Here is a 16,041-nt window from a genome sequence, read left to right on the forward strand (position 1 = left end):
ACTCCGAACATCGAATTGTTTAACAATCGAATTATTACAAAAAGTTAAACACCCGTCAGATATATTTATATCCCACATGCCATGTGCTCATGCCAAGAAACGATAGCCCCTACATCCCCCCCTCGCCGCTCGCGCGTTTACCCCGGCCCGGCCACATAAGCTCCACCCAAGCTGATAAGCGAAAGAACACCTCGACCACTTCTTTGGCTTCCAAAGGGCCTCGCTCGCATTGAGACGAGACGGAACGAATCACCCACCTGCAAGCAGCGAAGGGGCAATTCAACGAATCTGTCCTCACGAGCTGCGACGACAACGACACTCCTTTATCTATTTTCTTTTCTTTTACGATTCGAGCCTCAACTTGTATTGGGGTTTAACTTTTATTTATCTTTGAGTAAGTAAGCGCGAACCCCGTGGCGGCCCCTTACTCACTCACTCAACCCCCGTTTTCGAGCGAGGCTGAGTGAGAGGCTGTCTTTTCTCTCCTTGGATCGACGAACAAACTCATCCACCGCTGCGAAGTACACGCGCTGACCCATTACCATCACAGACATCTCCATAGCTCCAACCCATCATGGCGTCTCCCTCGCCGGCAGGTTCAGTCCGGCACCGCGGTCCCGCTGCGGCCTCGAAGAAAGAGAAATCCCCCTCCGGGGCCACGCTCGCCGTCCCCGCCGACAAGGGGCTGGTCAAGGCGAATAAAGGCAAGGCAGCGCCTGCGTCGGAGTGGGATTATAAGCTTGCGCTTGTGATTATCACGGTGTTGGCTTTTGCTACGAGGTTTTGGGGGATTAGCCATCCGAATGAGGTGGTGTTTGATGAGGTGCATTTTGGGAAGGTGAGTAAACTCTAGATCTGGGGAATGATGATGATGTGAGGAGTGGGGGAGAAGTAAGCTGACGAGTGCTGGAATGGATAGTTCGCGTCGTATTACCTCGAGCGCACGTACTTCTTCGATGTCCACCCGCCGTTTGGGAAGCTGCTGTTTGCGCTGATGGGATGGTTCGTGGGGTATGATGGACACTTCCACTTCGAGAACATTGGGGACTCGTATATCACCAACAAAGTCCCCTACGTTGCGTTCCGCGCCATGCCGGCTCTTCTCGGCGCTCTCACCGTTCCGGTCGTGTTTGATATCATGTGGGAATCGGGATACACCCTCCCTGCGTGCATTGTTGCCGCTGGCCTTGTTCTGTTCGATAACGCGCATATTGGACAGACGAGATTGATTCTTCTGGATGCGACGCTCGTCTTTGCGATGGCGTGCAGTCTGCTCTGCTATATCCGATTCTATAAGCTGAGACACCAGCCGTTTGGCAGGAAGTGGTGGAAGTGGCTCCTTCTCACTGGCTTTGCGCTCAGCTGCGTTATCTCGACCAAGTATGTCGGTACCTTCGCCTTCCTCACCGTCGGAGCTGCTGTCGCCATTGACCTGTGGGATCTCCTCGATGTCAACCGTCGCCAGGGCGCGCTCTCTCTGATCGACTTCGGCAAGCACTTCGCCGCCCGCGCATTCGGTCTCATCTTCGTCCCCTTCCTGTTCTACCTCTTCTGGTTCCAGGTTCACTTCTCCATCCTCACCAAGTCGGGTCCGGGTGATGACTTCATGACGCCCCAGTTCCAGGAGACGCTGAGTGATAACCTCATGACGACCAATGCTGTGACGATCAACTACTTCGACAACATCGTCCTCAGACACAAGGAGACCAAGACCTACCTCCACAGCCACCCGGACAAGTACCCCCTCCGCTACGACGACGGACGTGTCTCCAGCCAAGGCCAGCAAGTAACCGGCTACCCCTTCAACGACACCAACAACCACTGGGAGATTCTCCCCGCCGACGGCGCCGACACCCCCAACCGCATCGTCCGCAACCACGAGCTCGTCAAGCTGCGCCACGTCGTCACCAACACCATCCTCCTCTCCCACGACGTCGCATCCCCCTACTACCCCACGAACCAGGAATTCTCCACCGTCCCTCTCGAAGACGCCCACGGCTCCCGCCACAACGACACCCTCTTCGAGATCCGCATCGAGAACGGCAAGCCGAACCAGGAATTCAAGTCCCTCGCCGCACAATTCAAACTCATCCACAACCCCTCCAAAGTCGCCATGTGGACCCACACCACGCCGCTCCCAGACTGGGCCTACAAGCAGCAGGAAATCAACGGGAACAAGAACGTCGCGCAATCCTCCAACGTCTGGTTCGTTGACGAGATCCCGTCCATCCCAGCCGATAGTCCGAGACTCCAGCGCGAGGCGAGACAGGTGAAGACGATGCCGTTCCTGAAGAAGTGGTTCGAAGTCCAGCGCGCGATGTTCCACCATAATAACGCCCTGACGAGCAGCCATCCGTATGCGAGCCAGCCGTTCCATTGGCCGTTCCTCCTGCGTGGTGTTAGCTTCTGGACGCACAATGATACGAGGTCGCAGATTTACTTCCTCGGGAACCCGGTTGGGTGGTGGCTTGCTTCGTCGCTGTTGGCGGTGTATGTTGGGATTATTGCTGCGGATCAGCTTTCTCTTCGTCGTGGTGCTGATGCACTTGATATCCGTAAGTCCCCTTCCCCTTCACCATCTCCCATCATCACTTTTTTGCACGAACTAACACCCCACAGGCACCCGCTCCCGCCTCTACAACTCCACAGGCTTCTTCTTCATCGCCTGGGCCCTCCACTACCTCCCCTTCTATCTGATGGGCCGCCAACTCTTCCTACACCACTACCTCCCCGCGCACCTCGCCTCCTGCCTTGTCACCGGCGCCCTCCTCGAATTCATCTTCACCATCGAGCCCGTCGCTCTCGAGGAGGCCGGCTTCACCGTCGCCGAGTCGGGAACTAAGCACGGATCACCTATGAGCGCGCGATCGTTGCCTGCGAGAGAGAGATTGGGGGGACAGAGTCTGCTGGCGAGCTGGGCGGCGGCGGGCGTGATTATGGTTGCGGTTGTGGGGGGATGGTGGTTTTTCGTGCCGTTGACTTATGGGTTTCCGTTGAGTGTGGAGGAGGTTATGGCGAGGAAGTGGTTGGGGTATGATTTGCATTTTGCGAAATAGAGGGGAGGATGAGAAAAAATATATAGGGGAAGGAGAGAGTGAGTGGGTGGGTAAGAGGAAAAGTGAAAAAGCTTGGATGGGATTTTGAGGGGGGTGGGTGGATGTTGGAGAAAACATATCTGATGAGGGGGGGATGTACTTGTAAGATTTATGGTGTCTCGTAGCGTTTTGCGTATTCTATTGAGTCATTGATGATTATATTCTACTCTTATGCCTCCACCTTGGGTGTCTCTTATGATACTAGTGCTGTCTAGAAACTCTTGAAGAGGCGATATCAGAGAGGCAATGAACTATGCAATATTTGGATATATTGGCTATCTATATACGAGTTATATAGCCCCAGTCTCATCTATAAACCCCATCCAACATCTACCCCTCAAACTCCTCCCTCAAAACCCTATGCCTACTCAACACAACATCCGTATCAATATACCCCCCCTTCAGCCACCTCTCCCCGGAACTAACATCAAACGCCGTCCTCGCATGCAGCACCCTGCGATTATTAAAAATCACCATCTCCCCCTCCTTCATCTTATACTTATATATATTCTCCTCCCTCTCCGTGATCTCCTGGAACTTCCCCGCCATCCCATGGTACTTGCTCAACTGAGCCAGGGAGGTCGTGTCCGCGGTCCCGTTGGCGAGGTTGAAGGGGCCTTGGAAGGGGGGGGAGTAGTTCACGTATTTTAGGGGGCGCGGAGGGCTAGTGGAGTGCGCAGTGGTGTCGTACTCGATGGTGGGGTGGGAGTGCCGGTAGTGTTCCCCGGCGTTCTTGTAATGATAGTTGACGGGGAACTCTGCTAATACGCTTGTTTCGGCGGGATGACTCGATTGCAGCTGGTTAACAGCATAGAAGGCATCGGTGAACATTGATTCCCCGCCCTCGCAGCTGTTCTTGATACAGTGCAACAGCTGGAATCCGGGCGGGTCGGCCATGTAAAGGAGGTCCATGTGGAAACCGAGGAATTGGTGGGTGTATGCCACGTTCTTGGCTTGGGGGACGGACTTAACGTCCCAGGTCTCGCCGTAGAATGTATCTCTTAGTCTCCCGATTCGTTTCCCCATCGCAGCGGGCCCGTTCTCGCCGGGGACGTTCTTGATGAACACCAGACCGTAGAGTCGCAGCTGCTTCAGGACTTCGAAGAGGGTCTTGTCGTCTTCCATGGACTTGTTGTAATCGATGAATTGGATCTTTTCAGAGACCTGGTCGCGATTCCAGATCTTATATGTATCCCCCTCATTCGCCTGCAGGCTCTCAACCGCTACGGGGTTATTGTCGTATCGCTCCAGCTCCTTCTTTTCGTACGTGGAAGTGTGTTCGGGTCCGTAGCCGGGGATGTCATTGTTCCAGGTCACGGAGATGGATTTGCCGTCTTTGCTCTCTGTTACGCTTTTGTAGGAGATGTTGGCGGGAATCTTGGGGGTTTCGAAGACTTTCTGCCGTGTTGATGGGTCGACGCAGAGGGGGCAGGAGCAGGCGTCGCGGAGCCAGAGTCGGTAGCCATCTGTTGTCTGGTGGGCTGCTAAGGGAGATGCTCCTTGGGCTTTGTATGTCGACGCGGGTTTTGTGCCGGTGAGAACTATTGCTTGCTTCTCTGGTTTTGTCAGCACAAGTTCAATACATCAGATATCCGCAGCAGTATAGCGCAAAGAAGCTCTCCTCCTATGCCTGGCTGCATTGTTAGAAACTTACGTGTCGTTGTGGATACTGCTCTCCGGGACTGCACCGGCGCATATGCTTGCTGAGCGCGGATATGCACTACAGGCCTAGCAAAACTCCTGCGAACAGCGGTTCGAATTGGGCTTGCCAGTGCTGTATTCCTTAAAAGCGACATCGTCGCCGATATTTCCCACAGCGGTGAGGAAAGCCGTGGGTGGAGGGGTAACCGGCAGCCGAGAATATGTAGTATATTGCAGCGATCAATGGACGTAAAACGTGCTGTTGAAACTTATATAAGGATATAAGGAAGCGCTTCTCAAATATAGAAATATATACAGGAATTGGAAGAAGTGAAGCAAGTAAACATTTGAAAGAATCGCAGCCTCGGCTCACAAGCATCGATCTCGTGCAGCTGCTTCTGGAGTAGCGGGTCACCGATTATGGCGGGGAGGGGAGGGAAGTCCCGAACTTCTCCCGCCATCACCCCTGTCGCTATGACGCCTCCCGTATCTAAGCGGCCAAATCTCCAAATTCAACGGAAATAAATATACCTAAATCTCCAACTTTCAACAATCAAACAGTCTTTCGGCAACGTCCCCCGTACGGGACTATCCAGATGTATGTCAAGAAGCGCAGACCATCGCCTGAAGGATGAGGGCTCCAAGACGCAAGTCGTCCTCGCTGGAGCCACGGCCGGGTTAATTGCACGGTAAGCACGTTGCCCAGTCTTTATCCTCAACAAGCAGCCCTTTCTTCCTACCATCCTCAATGGCTTTCAGATCCGATTATGATACAAATCACAGAAGCTAATTTCCCTCAGCTTTGTCATTGCCCCTCTCGATGTCGTTAAAATCCGCCTTCAACTCCAAACCCATCCCGGTCGCACGATCATCCAACCCCATCCTCCCTCTACGCAACCGCCCCTCTACAAAGGCACCCTCCAGACCCTCGTCCGAATCTTTCGCGAGGAAGGCCTCACTGCTCTCTGGAAAGGCAACATCCCCGCCGAAGCCCTGTACATCACCTACTCCGCCGTGCAATTCACAACCTATCGCCTCACAACACTAGGCCTACAGTCCCTCTTCTCAACGCATCCCCTCTCCCCGCCCACGGAATCGTTTGTCGCCGGTGCCACCGCCGGTGCTGTCTCTACTACGGTTACATACCCACTCGACCTACTGCGCACCCGGTTTGCCGCCCAAGGCACCCAGAAAGTCTACCCCAGCCTCTGGTATGGCATCCGTTCCATCGCTACCAACGAAGGTCCCGCGGGCTTCTTCCGCGGCCTGTCCGCAGGCATAATCCAAATCGTGCCATACATGGGCCTTTTCTTCTCCGTCTACGAGACACTGCGCCCCTACAGCGCGACGCTGACACTACCGTTTGGATCTGGCGATGCGGTGGCTGGTGTAGCGGCCAGCGTGTTTGCCAAGACTGCCGTGTTCCCGCTTGATCTGGTCAGGAAGCGGCTGCAGGTTCAGGGTCCGACGAGGCGGCAGTATGTCGTTGGTGGGTTGGCGTATAGAGGCGTTGGGGGGAGCATGAAGGCGATTGTGAGGAGAGAGGGGTGGAGAGGGCTGTACAGGGGATTGACGGTTAGTTTGGTCAAAGCAGCGCCGGCGAGCGCGGTGACGATGTGGACATATGAGCGTGCGTTGGCATTTTTTATAAGCTTGGATCAGGCGAAGGAACAAGAGCAGGAGGCGACGTCGCCGTGAATATAGTTGGGAATGGGAACTGGCGCTCGGTGTGTAACTGGATGGGGGTTATTTGTAGAATTACTGTAATATGTACAAGATGCTGCTCGTGCGTCTGCGGAAAAGTCTACGTATCAGTCACGTAAAGGCAAGGAAAAGCCAACAAACACTACCAGCGATACTTTTAGAAGATACTAGTAATAAATATAATAAGGACTTTTTATTATCTATAGATATAATTCTTATATCACAATCTTTCAATAGATCAAATGCTCAAAACTAAGTCAAAGTGTGCAACTTTGTTTGCTTCAACTGGAGGCATCAATTCGCAGCTCGCTCTATATTGTTCCGACTTATCTCTTATCGAGACTTCATTCACGCGCGCGCGGAATAAATAACCGCCTCTAGCGCCACTGTTGCACCCTTTAGCGTCACCAGTCAACTACCGACCGCGCGGGTCTCATAATCAACTCTCGTCACGATCAATCACTCCATCAATGATCAATGACATTCTGAGGTGAATTCTATCTGAAGCAAAAGAAATCAGACCTCTATCTCATACATCACTTCAATTATGCCGGATTCACCTCAAGCCACTGGCGCGGCACGCCCTGCCGAGCCAGTATCAGAAGCCCCAGAGGCAATTGCGCCGGCTCCTGAGCCAAAGTTACCGAGCCGCAAGGATGCCAGCTTGAAGGAGTTCCTGGGGAAGATGGATGATTATGCTCCCATTGTATGTTTTGCTTTTCCATATGCCTCCCTTGTCTTTCGCCACAGCGGATCCCCAGTCTCACTTCTATCTTGAATCGCCTTTCATCCTCCTCGGCACCCTTCTATATCGCCTTCCATGCCTAACTCCCCTTTCTGAAGTGTCATGATCTGTGCAAATTCTAACTGGCGCCGACAGATCCCAGACGCAGTCACAAACTACTACCTCACACGCGCCGGGCTCCCCCCACCACCCACAACCGATCCCCGCCTCTCTCGCCTCCTCGCTCTCGCGACCCAAAAGTTCGTCGCTGACATCGCCGCCGACGCATACCAATACTCGCGGATCCGCTCGTCGAACAGCTCCTCAGCCAATAACCCGATGGGCAACCTCGTCGGTGCTGCTGGAGGCGCCAGCGCAGCACCTGTGGGCGCGGCGGAGGGGAAGACACAGAGAGCCGGTGGAGGCGCGTTGGGTGTTCAGCGGCCGGGATACGGAGGTGGCGGACAGGGTGGTGGGCAGGGGAGGACTGTGCTGACGATGGAGGATTTGGGGATGGCGGTTGGAGAGTACGGGGTTAATGTTAAGAGGGGAGAGTTCTACCGGTAAGATGGTTGCCGAGGTGCATAATACCACGATGGGGAGTTTGGACACGGACTGGGTTGGGACTGGGGCGCACTGCTGATTATGGCGGGATGGGTTGTGTCTGGTTTGAGCCTACACTAGAGGACAATCAGAGGGGCATTTGGCGTTTGGGAGGCTTGTCTGCCTGCATATGCTGCTAGCTTGACTGAGTGGCCGAGATGGGACACTTTCTTTAGACTAGAGCTTGTCATTCTCAATGAAATTCATTTTTACGGCTACCATCCCCAGTGGGAAGGGGTTTTATATCCACACGTGTGACAATTTGCAGATAATCAACAAGAGAGTTGACCTATGAATGCAGCTGAAGACATGCATTCTATTAGCTTATGCTTCCAGTACCAATCTTTAGGGCGCATAGTCATGCTCTAGACTTTTGGAAGGCGCGATAATTGTTTAGGCTCGTCGTCGTACAACGGCATGGTTTTAAGCCTGGTATAATGAATAACCTAGCAAACATGGGATAAACAGGAACGGAACGGCTCGTAGCAACTCTGACTCATGAAGACGGGCATTGAAGGTTACAGAGTAAGTTATACAGTTCATACAATATTCTGTAGCGGAAGCAGCCTATCATCCAAATTGTGCCTGAAACTTCAGAATAAACACACGATGCATGTCAAAGGAAAGGTTAAAGGAAAACATTCATTATGTTTTATGATAAGACAACAATGCATTGTTCAACATCAACGAACACAAAGAAACACTCGTTTCGGTCTGAATAGCTTCATTTGTTAGTTTCATATTTGTCTCTAAACTGCAGAACTATCCACGAACACTCAACTTTAGGCGCGGCCTTCGCCACGACAAGATTTTATATAAATATGGCCTCGAATGTCTCTTCACAACCTTCTTTTTCCCTCTTCAGACCACTCGAGAAGCATTACCAAGAGCAAATGATAGGATAGATTCTCATACAAGGCTCTCCAATACTCCAACTCCAGGCCGCTCAGGCAGCGGTATACAACCACCCAGGCCCTGAGGCGCATCCGTCAAGATGTGTCGCACCGTCATCATTTTCAATGTTCATTGTGAACATGAGCATGCTGAGATACAGAAGTGTTCCGATCTCCTAGCTAGACAGCTGAGGTTCGAGCGAAAAGGCTTCTTCTCGAAGATGTTCTGTTCGCCTCCCAGGAACTGCAGGCGGCCACAGCAGACACGAAGCTACAACAAGGTCCAGGTATGTCCTAAGTGTTCTCGTCGCGGTATTACTTATGAGCAACTCAGGAAAGACCGCGACAGCGCCCAGCGAAGACCGCCGCGCCCAGTCTATCGACACCAGACAGACCTCGACATTGATAATCCCATTTATCCCCCGAATCCTCAGAGGAGTAATACCAGGCGCCGGCCTGCTGACCGAAGACCGCAGGGCCTAGAGAGGAGCAACGCCGTCCAGTTCCACGGCGAGGCTCCTCGGCTGCCCAACGTCAGAGCCACAGCCATATATCGCGAGCCTCAGAACCTCCGCCCTGACACGCTTCGCCAGTACCTTGGTTCTTCGGGTGTCCCATTTGAGGACCCTGACATTACTGCCTTCGAGGAATCGCCGATATACTCGTCAGCAGATCGCAGGCAACGCCCTCGGGGCCGTTCTGATAGCCGCCGGCACTGGCCAAACACGTCACACCCGCACGACAATGGTTCCTTTGAATACATAAACAAGCCGTTGCCGCCTTCCCCTCTCAGGCCCCACAGAGCGGCGACGAACCCGACGTCCACATCCAGGCCACCGCCTGCCCCTAGTCGCTCTGCATCGCAACGCTACGCCCAGTCATCCAGCGAGCGGCAGCCAGACTCCAGGCGCTCTTCTCCGCAGCGTCCTCCCCAGCCACCCAACGACGAGCGGCAGCTAGAGCTTTGGCGCTCTTCAATACAACGTCCAACCCAGTCATCCAACCAGCAGGTAGGTCTCGGAATATACGTACCGCAGAGCCACCCACAGGGCCCATCGTATCATCGCGGGAGGCCGACCGACAGAGAGCTGAATCGGATGAGCACGGAGATCGAGACTGTTGAGAGTGCATGGATCAATGCGGGAAGGAGGACTTCTCAGCAGCAACCTGTTGACCGCCAATCCATGGGTTCGTTGACCGCTCCACGCCGCCATCGCAGCCAGAGAGAGGGTAGATATGCCTAATCCCCCTTTGTTAACCCCTTCGCAGTTACTTTGTTGTCGCTAACTCAAAATATAGGGGACGCCCTTGTCGCAGCCAGTGCTAGCAAGTATGCTCGATTGTTTCTGTCGTTTCCGATTCTTTCCATACCCATTCTTAGAAATATATTTAAGTATTCTGACATAATATTAGGTTAGCCTTTGGTAGCAATCAAGCTATCATGCACAATTTATAGTCTCTGGGAACAATTAGTGATATGTGAGACCCCGTTGTCAATGTAAAATCGTAATTCATATCGGATCATTACTGACGAAAAGAATATACAAAGAAACGTGTCCGACCCTTCAGTCATTCTTGGCCTTCCTCTTTGCCATATTAGGGAAATCCCCGAGCGAATCTGTTTCAGTCGCTCTCCTCCAGCATGGTATTCTCAATTTCTTCCCAGCACTTGTTTCACTTCCGTCCGTCACCCTCATTCATGCGACGACAGTACTGTCCGCAGCCTTTCTTTCCACCCGTGAAACTTTGTACAGCCCAGATCGACCTCCCGCTAACCGCTATTCAGAGTCTCACAACCGTGTTTCACTACTGTGCCTTCCCGTTCTTCCCAGCAGCCTTAGCCGCCTTGACTTTCGCAGTTTCTTCAGCGACACTCTTTCTCATTCTTGCCTCCAGCTCGGGCCTGTATCCAAGCTTGAAAAGGAGTTCGATCCATTCGAAAAATGGGGCTGTGACAAGTGCCATATGGAGGTTCTCAAAGAGGGCCGGAGCGCGACCTTCAAATGCGCCATGGCCGACAAACTGAGCGATCCAGGAGAAGATGAAAACGCCAAAGGCAATCTGGTTTGCTGGGTACGCAGCCACGGTTGTAAGGTGCTTGGAGTATGCGGTTCCGGCAAGAAGGATAGGCGTTATCATGGAACCGGCCACTGGTTCGAGGAGGATGTAGAAGATGGAGTAATAGAGAGCCATTATGGTGCCCAAATTAAGGTCGAGGTTCGTGATCGTGGCCCATTCTGGCAAGGGAATGATCGTGGGGGAGTTGGTGAGCTACGTAGGAGATGTGAGCTTGGGCCGCGGAAACTTCGGACTCAACGTATTTGACGTACAAGGAGGATGAATGAGAAAAGGATCATTGGGATGCATAGCATATGTATCCCCACATTGACTGGATTCTGGTGATAAGAGCTATACTGGAGCAAGAACACATCAGCCAAAGGTTGTGGTCTCACAGCAGGAGATACTCACGAAGCATAGCTGCTTCTCCAGGTCAAGAGTACCACCCATCTTTAGGCGGAGAGGAGAAAGGGAATAATATCAGGTATGTAGAATATCAAAGGTCAGCCACGGCCGGAAGTGCGCAAAACCATTAATAGCGACGACGGACAGAGAAATATATTTGTTACGTTGAGGGGTTTATGATATCTGAGACGCTCCGCACGTAAGATACAGCTCACGTTCACGTTCACAACGCGGACCTCGGACCGTGCATAGACCCACCGTTTCCGTAACGTATCACGTGGTACATTTGTCACGTGCGATGCTCTGTTTGAGCCTCACAAAAATGCGCCGCGACCGATTGGAGGCGCGTTTACTGCGATCGGCGTCTACCAACGACCTCGACGAGAGCCGCAACACTCATTTATTGCCTTGTTCAAACATCGACAACCTTTGTGCACGCTCCGCGATCCAGATCAGAGAGCTGCCAGAGTGTTTGGCCGTTGTTTATAAAAGGAATTTGCTTGCGCCTGGACAAGAGAAGCGCTTCACTGCGCGTCCATCGGATTCCAAGAGGCACGCAACCTCAAGCCAGCGCATATTCTACGGAAATACCAGGCCAAAATTGCCACGACTAGTGCTCTATGTGCTAAATTGCCTCAGGGGTGTCTGTGGAAAGTCTAGCACGGCAGCTTCGTAGATCTTTGAGATCGGTGCCTTCTCAAACGACATTGCACCACTCGTCCAAGATCCCCTCAGGTCGAAGCGCTTCAGTCGATACCTACATATAAACCAGCACCATGTTTTTCCTACACAACCTTGAGCGTCAGGTCACCCTGCACCCGTCGTACTTTGGCAAGAACATGCACGAGTTGGTCACTTCGAAGCTCCTCAGCGATGTGGAGGGAACCTGTACCGGACAATACTACATTATCTCTGTGATGGACACATTCAACGTTTCTGAAGGTCGCATTATCCCTGGCAGCGGCCTCGCGGAGTTCACTGTTCGATACAGAGCGGTCGTCTGGCGTCCATTCAAGAATGAGACTGTAAGGCACGCCAGTGCTTTTGTACCTCACAGTAGAGCTGATTTGCAATGCACAGGTTGATGCCATCGTCACGGCCGTGAACCCAGCTGGCTTCCACTGCATGGCTGGACCTCTCGAGTTCTTCGTCTCCAGAGAAGTAAGGACTTTGACCCAGGCCAAGTTCCCAAGATGCTAATCGCACCCCACCACAGCTTATCTCCAAAGACATCAAGTTCGACCCGAACGCGACGCCGTGGCAGTGGACCGACAATGAGGATCAAGTGATCGAGAAGGGCGCGCAAGTCCGAGTCAAGTTGATCGGTCTGCGTTCTGATGTCGGGTCCATGTACGCGATTGGTAGCATCAAGGAGGACTACCTCGGGTCAGTCTGGTTCAGTTCCCTCCCCGTGAATATTTGTACTAAACTACTACAACAGTGTGCCACCGCCGTGAACGACATAGTTATACCCAATACCACGTGCGAGTGCACGCGTCGGAGAGGGATATGGAAAGCTTTTAGAGTTGGTTGCGTCGCACCACTACTCGACACGATCATGTGGAGCTGGAATACTGGGGTATTTGGCTATCTTCAAGATCAATACAGATAATACCGGGCGAGGTTGTGCCAATACAAGGCCAATAGGAACCAAACCACTCAGATAAGTAGACGCATACGGTACAATATCTCTCAGAATGATTTTAAAGCCAACACTCAGCATGCTTTCAAGACAATTATAACATGCGACGTGTGACATCAATGGATTTCGTGTTGTTATATATTCCTTTGAACATCAAATCATTTCATCATTATTCCTTTCATCTTCAATAACAAGCTAATCCTGCGTCAAATCTAAGGCCTCAACTTGGCTCACCCTCCACTTCTGCCTGCCTCTGCCCTTCCGCTCCATGTCTTGTACTTCCTTCTCTGTATATGTCTTCCAAGCACCAGGCAAACTTTCTCGGGGTGCAAGGAATCTCTTTTGGGGGATTTTGCTGTCGGCAAATGGAAGGATGTCCATAGGAGGAGAAGGTCGGCCCTTGGCCAGCGGCGATTCGGCTTGTTTTGCTGTGGTGTAATGTGGCGGAGGAGAAGATGACATGAGGTCGATGGCATTCTGTGTCCCTTTGCTATCTTCAGTTGAGTAGGTGTTCGTGTAGAGTGGCGAAAGTGGATAGTCAAGAGGTGGCAGGGCACCATACTCTTCGTCTGAGAGAGTGGGCTGATATTCGTCATCCAGAGCTATATCAGGCTTGCGGTTAATTTGCATGCTTGATGTAGGCGCATCTGATTGGGTATTTCTTGATGACCCAACACTGTTTCCTTGGTCGCCAGTCACTGCTGTCCGTTTTTTAACTGAAGGTAACTGTACAGAACCGGTAGGTATTTCAGCGTCGGAAATAGACGAGACATAAAGGGGCGGTGAGCCATTTCTCGAATGCTTCTTTGGAAACAAGTTGCGGGATGAAGAAGTATCATAAGATGATATCATTTGAGAAGCTGAGCTTGAACTTGCTTGCGATGACCCCTCTTTGTGGGACTGACTTATTCCAGCCTTTGACACATTGGCGCTCACTAGTTGAGATGAGCGAGACTGTGTGGCTGCCCAAGGGTTGCTCGGCTTGGGCGAGACTTGGCAGTAGCGGTCTCCAGAAGGAGCTTTGCGGTACTCGCGACGTGGCCGAAGAGGTTCCTTGCTTGCCCCTTTTGGCTGCAATGGCGGCTTGTCGAGAGAAGGAGCCAGGTATACTGGAGGCAGCTGTGGTTTATGGTCAGACTTCTTATTTGGAGACTCCGAAGACAAGGCTGCACTGGTGGCGACCGGTTTGCTTGTAACAAAATATCGATCTAATGCTCCTTGCTTCATGCCATGTTTTGTTGAGGTTGCTTTCGGGGCAGCTTTCCGTTTCGGCGCGTTTGCCCGCGATTGCTTCAGCATTAATGACTCTTCATAATCCTCTACCTTGAGAGGAACACCAACTCTCGCAATGCTCCGAGAAACCCACGTCTTGCAGGGTTTGGTAGGGTCATAAGCAGCCAGTCTATTTTTCATAGGGCTCATGGATCTGCTCTTTCCAGTCGGTTCGTTATCTGATTGATAGACTTCCAAATTCTCTTCATCCACAGCCAGATATTCGTCCTGTTGGTCCAGGTTGCTCTCATCATCAATCTCCGCATCAACGTCTAGCCCGACTATACCAAACGGCTCAAAAGTCAAGCGCAATTCAGGGATTCCATCTGTTGAAAAGTGCTGTCTCTCGCCTGTGATGTCTTGTACAATCTCTCGTTCTTGAGCTTCTATCAAAACCAAGTTTCCATGCCCTGAATCGACACTCTTTGGTCTTTCTCGTAGCTTGTAGATTAGCATAGGCGGCGCAAGGAGGCGAATAAGCCTCTTTGCGTTCAATTTGCCAGTCCATTCGAAGCATTCCTCGACAAATATTCTCAGTCTTTTCGAATCGATTTCTCTATCCCACTGTAGCCGCGACCTCAAATTCAACAAGGCGGCTTCCGAAGAGACTATAGGATGCATATAGTACTGTAGAATTTCCTTCTTCGGAAAGTCATCCGGTACAGTGATAGCCTTGTTCTTCTGTCTGAAATATCCAGCCTCATTCGTATGAAGCTCGTGTGCGAGATTTTCGCGCCAGGCCAACAACCCGGAACTGTCATCAGGAGCGAGGTCACACAGTGATTTTCCATAACCTGCTCTTGCAGCTTCGCACGCAATCTTTGCTCCGCAACGAGCTACACCAGCGGTATCGTAGTCGCCACCACTCATCAGGGCGACCAAGATCATCCCTTCTCGGTCTAGGCCAGATTTCCCCTCCTTGGTGACTTTGGCGTCGTATAAGGACACGTGAGTGGGGGGAGTTTTTCCAGATCCCTCACACGACCAGTCTCTAATTGTCAGGCCGCTCCCAAACATCAGAGTGTCCACGTCCTCACTGAGGACGGCATCAACCAAACCCCGCTGTTGCAACAGCGCGCATTCGGCCTCTGCTTCTCCCGGAGCATCGTGGGACTCAAAGCCAAATAGTTGCAGCAAAAGCTTAGTTCTACGCACATCGGCCTGATATGCGGAACCTCCTTTGCGTCTCGTTTTATTGCGTTTCAGGAGAGGCCTGTCGGGCCCATCAAAGACAAATATTGCCTGAACGGATGTTCCGGCAAGTCTTACGAGCCTATAAAATAGAGTTCGCAGCGCCGGATTGGGGCCACCTTAATTCATAAGAACTGTATTCCAAAACTGCAGGAACAGAAACTAAAACTCACCTTTGCCTCCTTGGACTTCAAAATTCCATATGGAGATGTCGATCGCTATTCTGAACGGCCTCCCAGTTTGCTCGAATTTCTCTACCGCAAGCTTTGTCAGAGACACCCTTTGACCTGGGCCTATCTCATTGTATATTCTATTATTATTTATGTTAGTAATTGTGTCTTTAGTTAGAGGTCATAGGTCCTAACGCACCCGGGAATGCCCATGTTTTCATTCTTATATTATAATAATAATGTGGGGCAAAAAATAATAGCAGCCGGAATATAATTCCTACGAGCGATAACCTCAAATGAGCAATGCGAAGTAGCAAATGATGATACCAGACTGGGAGGCAAAGCTATTTCCGGGAGTCCCAGGGTATTATCGACGAGGGCTGCCTACTCGATCCATTGTGACGGAAAGGGCGTTGTTGATTAAGCCTCTATTTTGTTTATTTTAGGACTAGCTTCAAAGTCGTCCCAGCGACGCAGGGGACCTGGCTGAAGCGTGGATGCTGTACTTGAAACATAGACTCAGAGTGATGAAGGTCATTTTATTTTATTTACAGTTTCTATAAACTCCAAAGGAAATAGTAGAATCTTGTAGATATTTCTAAACGCCAAGTGACATCCCTCAGTCGTACCTTCCTAAACATGA

At 51.6% G+C, this 16,041-nt stretch overlaps 8 protein-coding genes across 8 annotated transcripts; 5 read left to right on the forward strand and 3 right to left on the reverse strand.

The window, feature by feature from the left end:
• Nucleotides 1–106: 106 nt before the first annotated feature.
• Nucleotides 107–3,214, forward strand: VE01_03732 (uncharacterized protein). The gene is made up of 4 exons (XM_018273216.2): nucleotides 107–394; nucleotides 551–838; nucleotides 920–2,555; nucleotides 2,620–3,214. Exons 2-4 carry the CDS (start codon nucleotides 575–577, stop codon nucleotides 3,054–3,056), a joined length of 2,337 nt encoding a protein of 778 aa, XP_018131899.1. The 5' UTR covers nucleotides 107–394; nucleotides 551–574; the 3' UTR covers nucleotides 3,057–3,214.
• A 135-nt stretch (nucleotides 3,215–3,349) lies between these two features.
• VE01_03733 (uncharacterized protein) lies at nucleotides 3,350–5,123 on the reverse strand. The gene is made up of 2 exons (XM_018273217.2): nucleotides 4,750–5,123; nucleotides 3,350–4,651 (listed from the first exon to the last, which is right to left on the reverse strand). Exons 1-2 carry the CDS (start codon nucleotides 4,889–4,891, stop codon nucleotides 3,426–3,428), a joined length of 1,368 nt encoding a protein of 455 aa, XP_018131900.1. The 5' UTR covers nucleotides 4,892–5,123; the 3' UTR covers nucleotides 3,350–3,425.
• A 129-nt stretch (nucleotides 5,124–5,252) lies between these two features.
• Nucleotides 5,253–6,644, forward strand: TPC1 (mitochondrial thiamine pyrophosphate transporter). The gene is made up of 2 exons (XM_018273218.2): nucleotides 5,253–5,425; nucleotides 5,537–6,644. The coding sequence occupies exons 1-2, from the start codon at nucleotides 5,337–5,339 to the stop codon at nucleotides 6,432–6,434; spliced, it is 987 nt and encodes a 328-aa protein (XP_018131898.1). The 5' UTR covers nucleotides 5,253–5,336; the 3' UTR covers nucleotides 6,435–6,644.
• Nucleotides 6,645–6,852: 208 nt separating this feature from the next.
• On the forward strand, nucleotides 6,853–7,984 carry VE01_03735 (uncharacterized protein). The gene is made up of 2 exons (XM_018273219.2): nucleotides 6,853–7,146; nucleotides 7,321–7,984. The coding sequence occupies exons 1-2, from the start codon at nucleotides 6,988–6,990 to the stop codon at nucleotides 7,729–7,731; spliced, it is 570 nt and encodes a 189-aa protein (XP_018131835.1). The 5' UTR covers nucleotides 6,853–6,987; the 3' UTR covers nucleotides 7,732–7,984.
• A 777-nt stretch (nucleotides 7,985–8,761) lies between these two features.
• VE01_03736 (uncharacterized protein) lies at nucleotides 8,762–10,116 on the forward strand (the record flags this gene model as incomplete). Its single annotated transcript, XM_059463562.1, has 3 exons — nucleotides 8,762–9,890; nucleotides 9,960–9,990; nucleotides 10,074–10,116. The coding sequence occupies 3 exons, from the start codon at nucleotides 8,762–8,764 to the stop codon at nucleotides 10,114–10,116; spliced, it is 1,203 nt and encodes a 400-aa protein (XP_059319830.1).
• A 350-nt stretch (nucleotides 10,117–10,466) lies between these two features.
• VE01_03737 (uncharacterized protein) lies at nucleotides 10,467–11,168 on the reverse strand (the record flags this gene model as incomplete). Its single annotated transcript, XM_018273221.1, has 3 exons — nucleotides 10,467–10,931; nucleotides 10,991–11,074; nucleotides 11,130–11,168. The coding sequence occupies 3 exons, from the start codon at nucleotides 11,166–11,168 to the stop codon at nucleotides 10,467–10,469; spliced, it is 588 nt and encodes a 195-aa protein (XP_018131897.1).
• Nucleotides 11,169–11,899: 731 nt separating this feature from the next.
• RPB7 (DNA-directed RNA polymerase II subunit) lies at nucleotides 11,900–12,580 on the forward strand (the record flags this gene model as incomplete). Its single annotated transcript, XM_018273222.1, has 4 exons — nucleotides 11,900–12,148; nucleotides 12,204–12,284; nucleotides 12,340–12,509; nucleotides 12,565–12,580. The coding sequence occupies 4 exons, from the start codon at nucleotides 11,900–11,902 to the stop codon at nucleotides 12,578–12,580; spliced, it is 516 nt and encodes a 171-aa protein (XP_018131903.1).
• Nucleotides 12,581–12,908: 328 nt separating this feature from the next.
• VE01_03739 (uncharacterized protein) lies at nucleotides 12,909–15,977 on the reverse strand. Its single transcript, XM_018273223.2, has 3 exons — nucleotides 15,598–15,977; nucleotides 15,402–15,538; nucleotides 12,909–15,347 (listed from the first exon to the last, which is right to left on the reverse strand). Exons 1-3 carry the CDS (start codon nucleotides 15,609–15,611, stop codon nucleotides 12,961–12,963), a joined length of 2,538 nt encoding a protein of 845 aa, XP_018131904.1. The 5' UTR covers nucleotides 15,612–15,977; the 3' UTR covers nucleotides 12,909–12,960.
• Between the last annotated feature and the right edge of the window lie 64 nt (nucleotides 15,978–16,041).

The sequence above is a fragment of the Pseudogymnoascus verrucosus genome, assembly GCF_001662655.1.
Source record: "Pseudogymnoascus verrucosus strain UAMH 10579 unplaced genomic scaffold scaffold_13, whole genome shotgun sequence".
NCBI lineage: Eukaryota > Fungi > Ascomycota > Leotiomycetes > Thelebolales > Thelebolaceae > Pseudogymnoascus > Pseudogymnoascus verrucosus.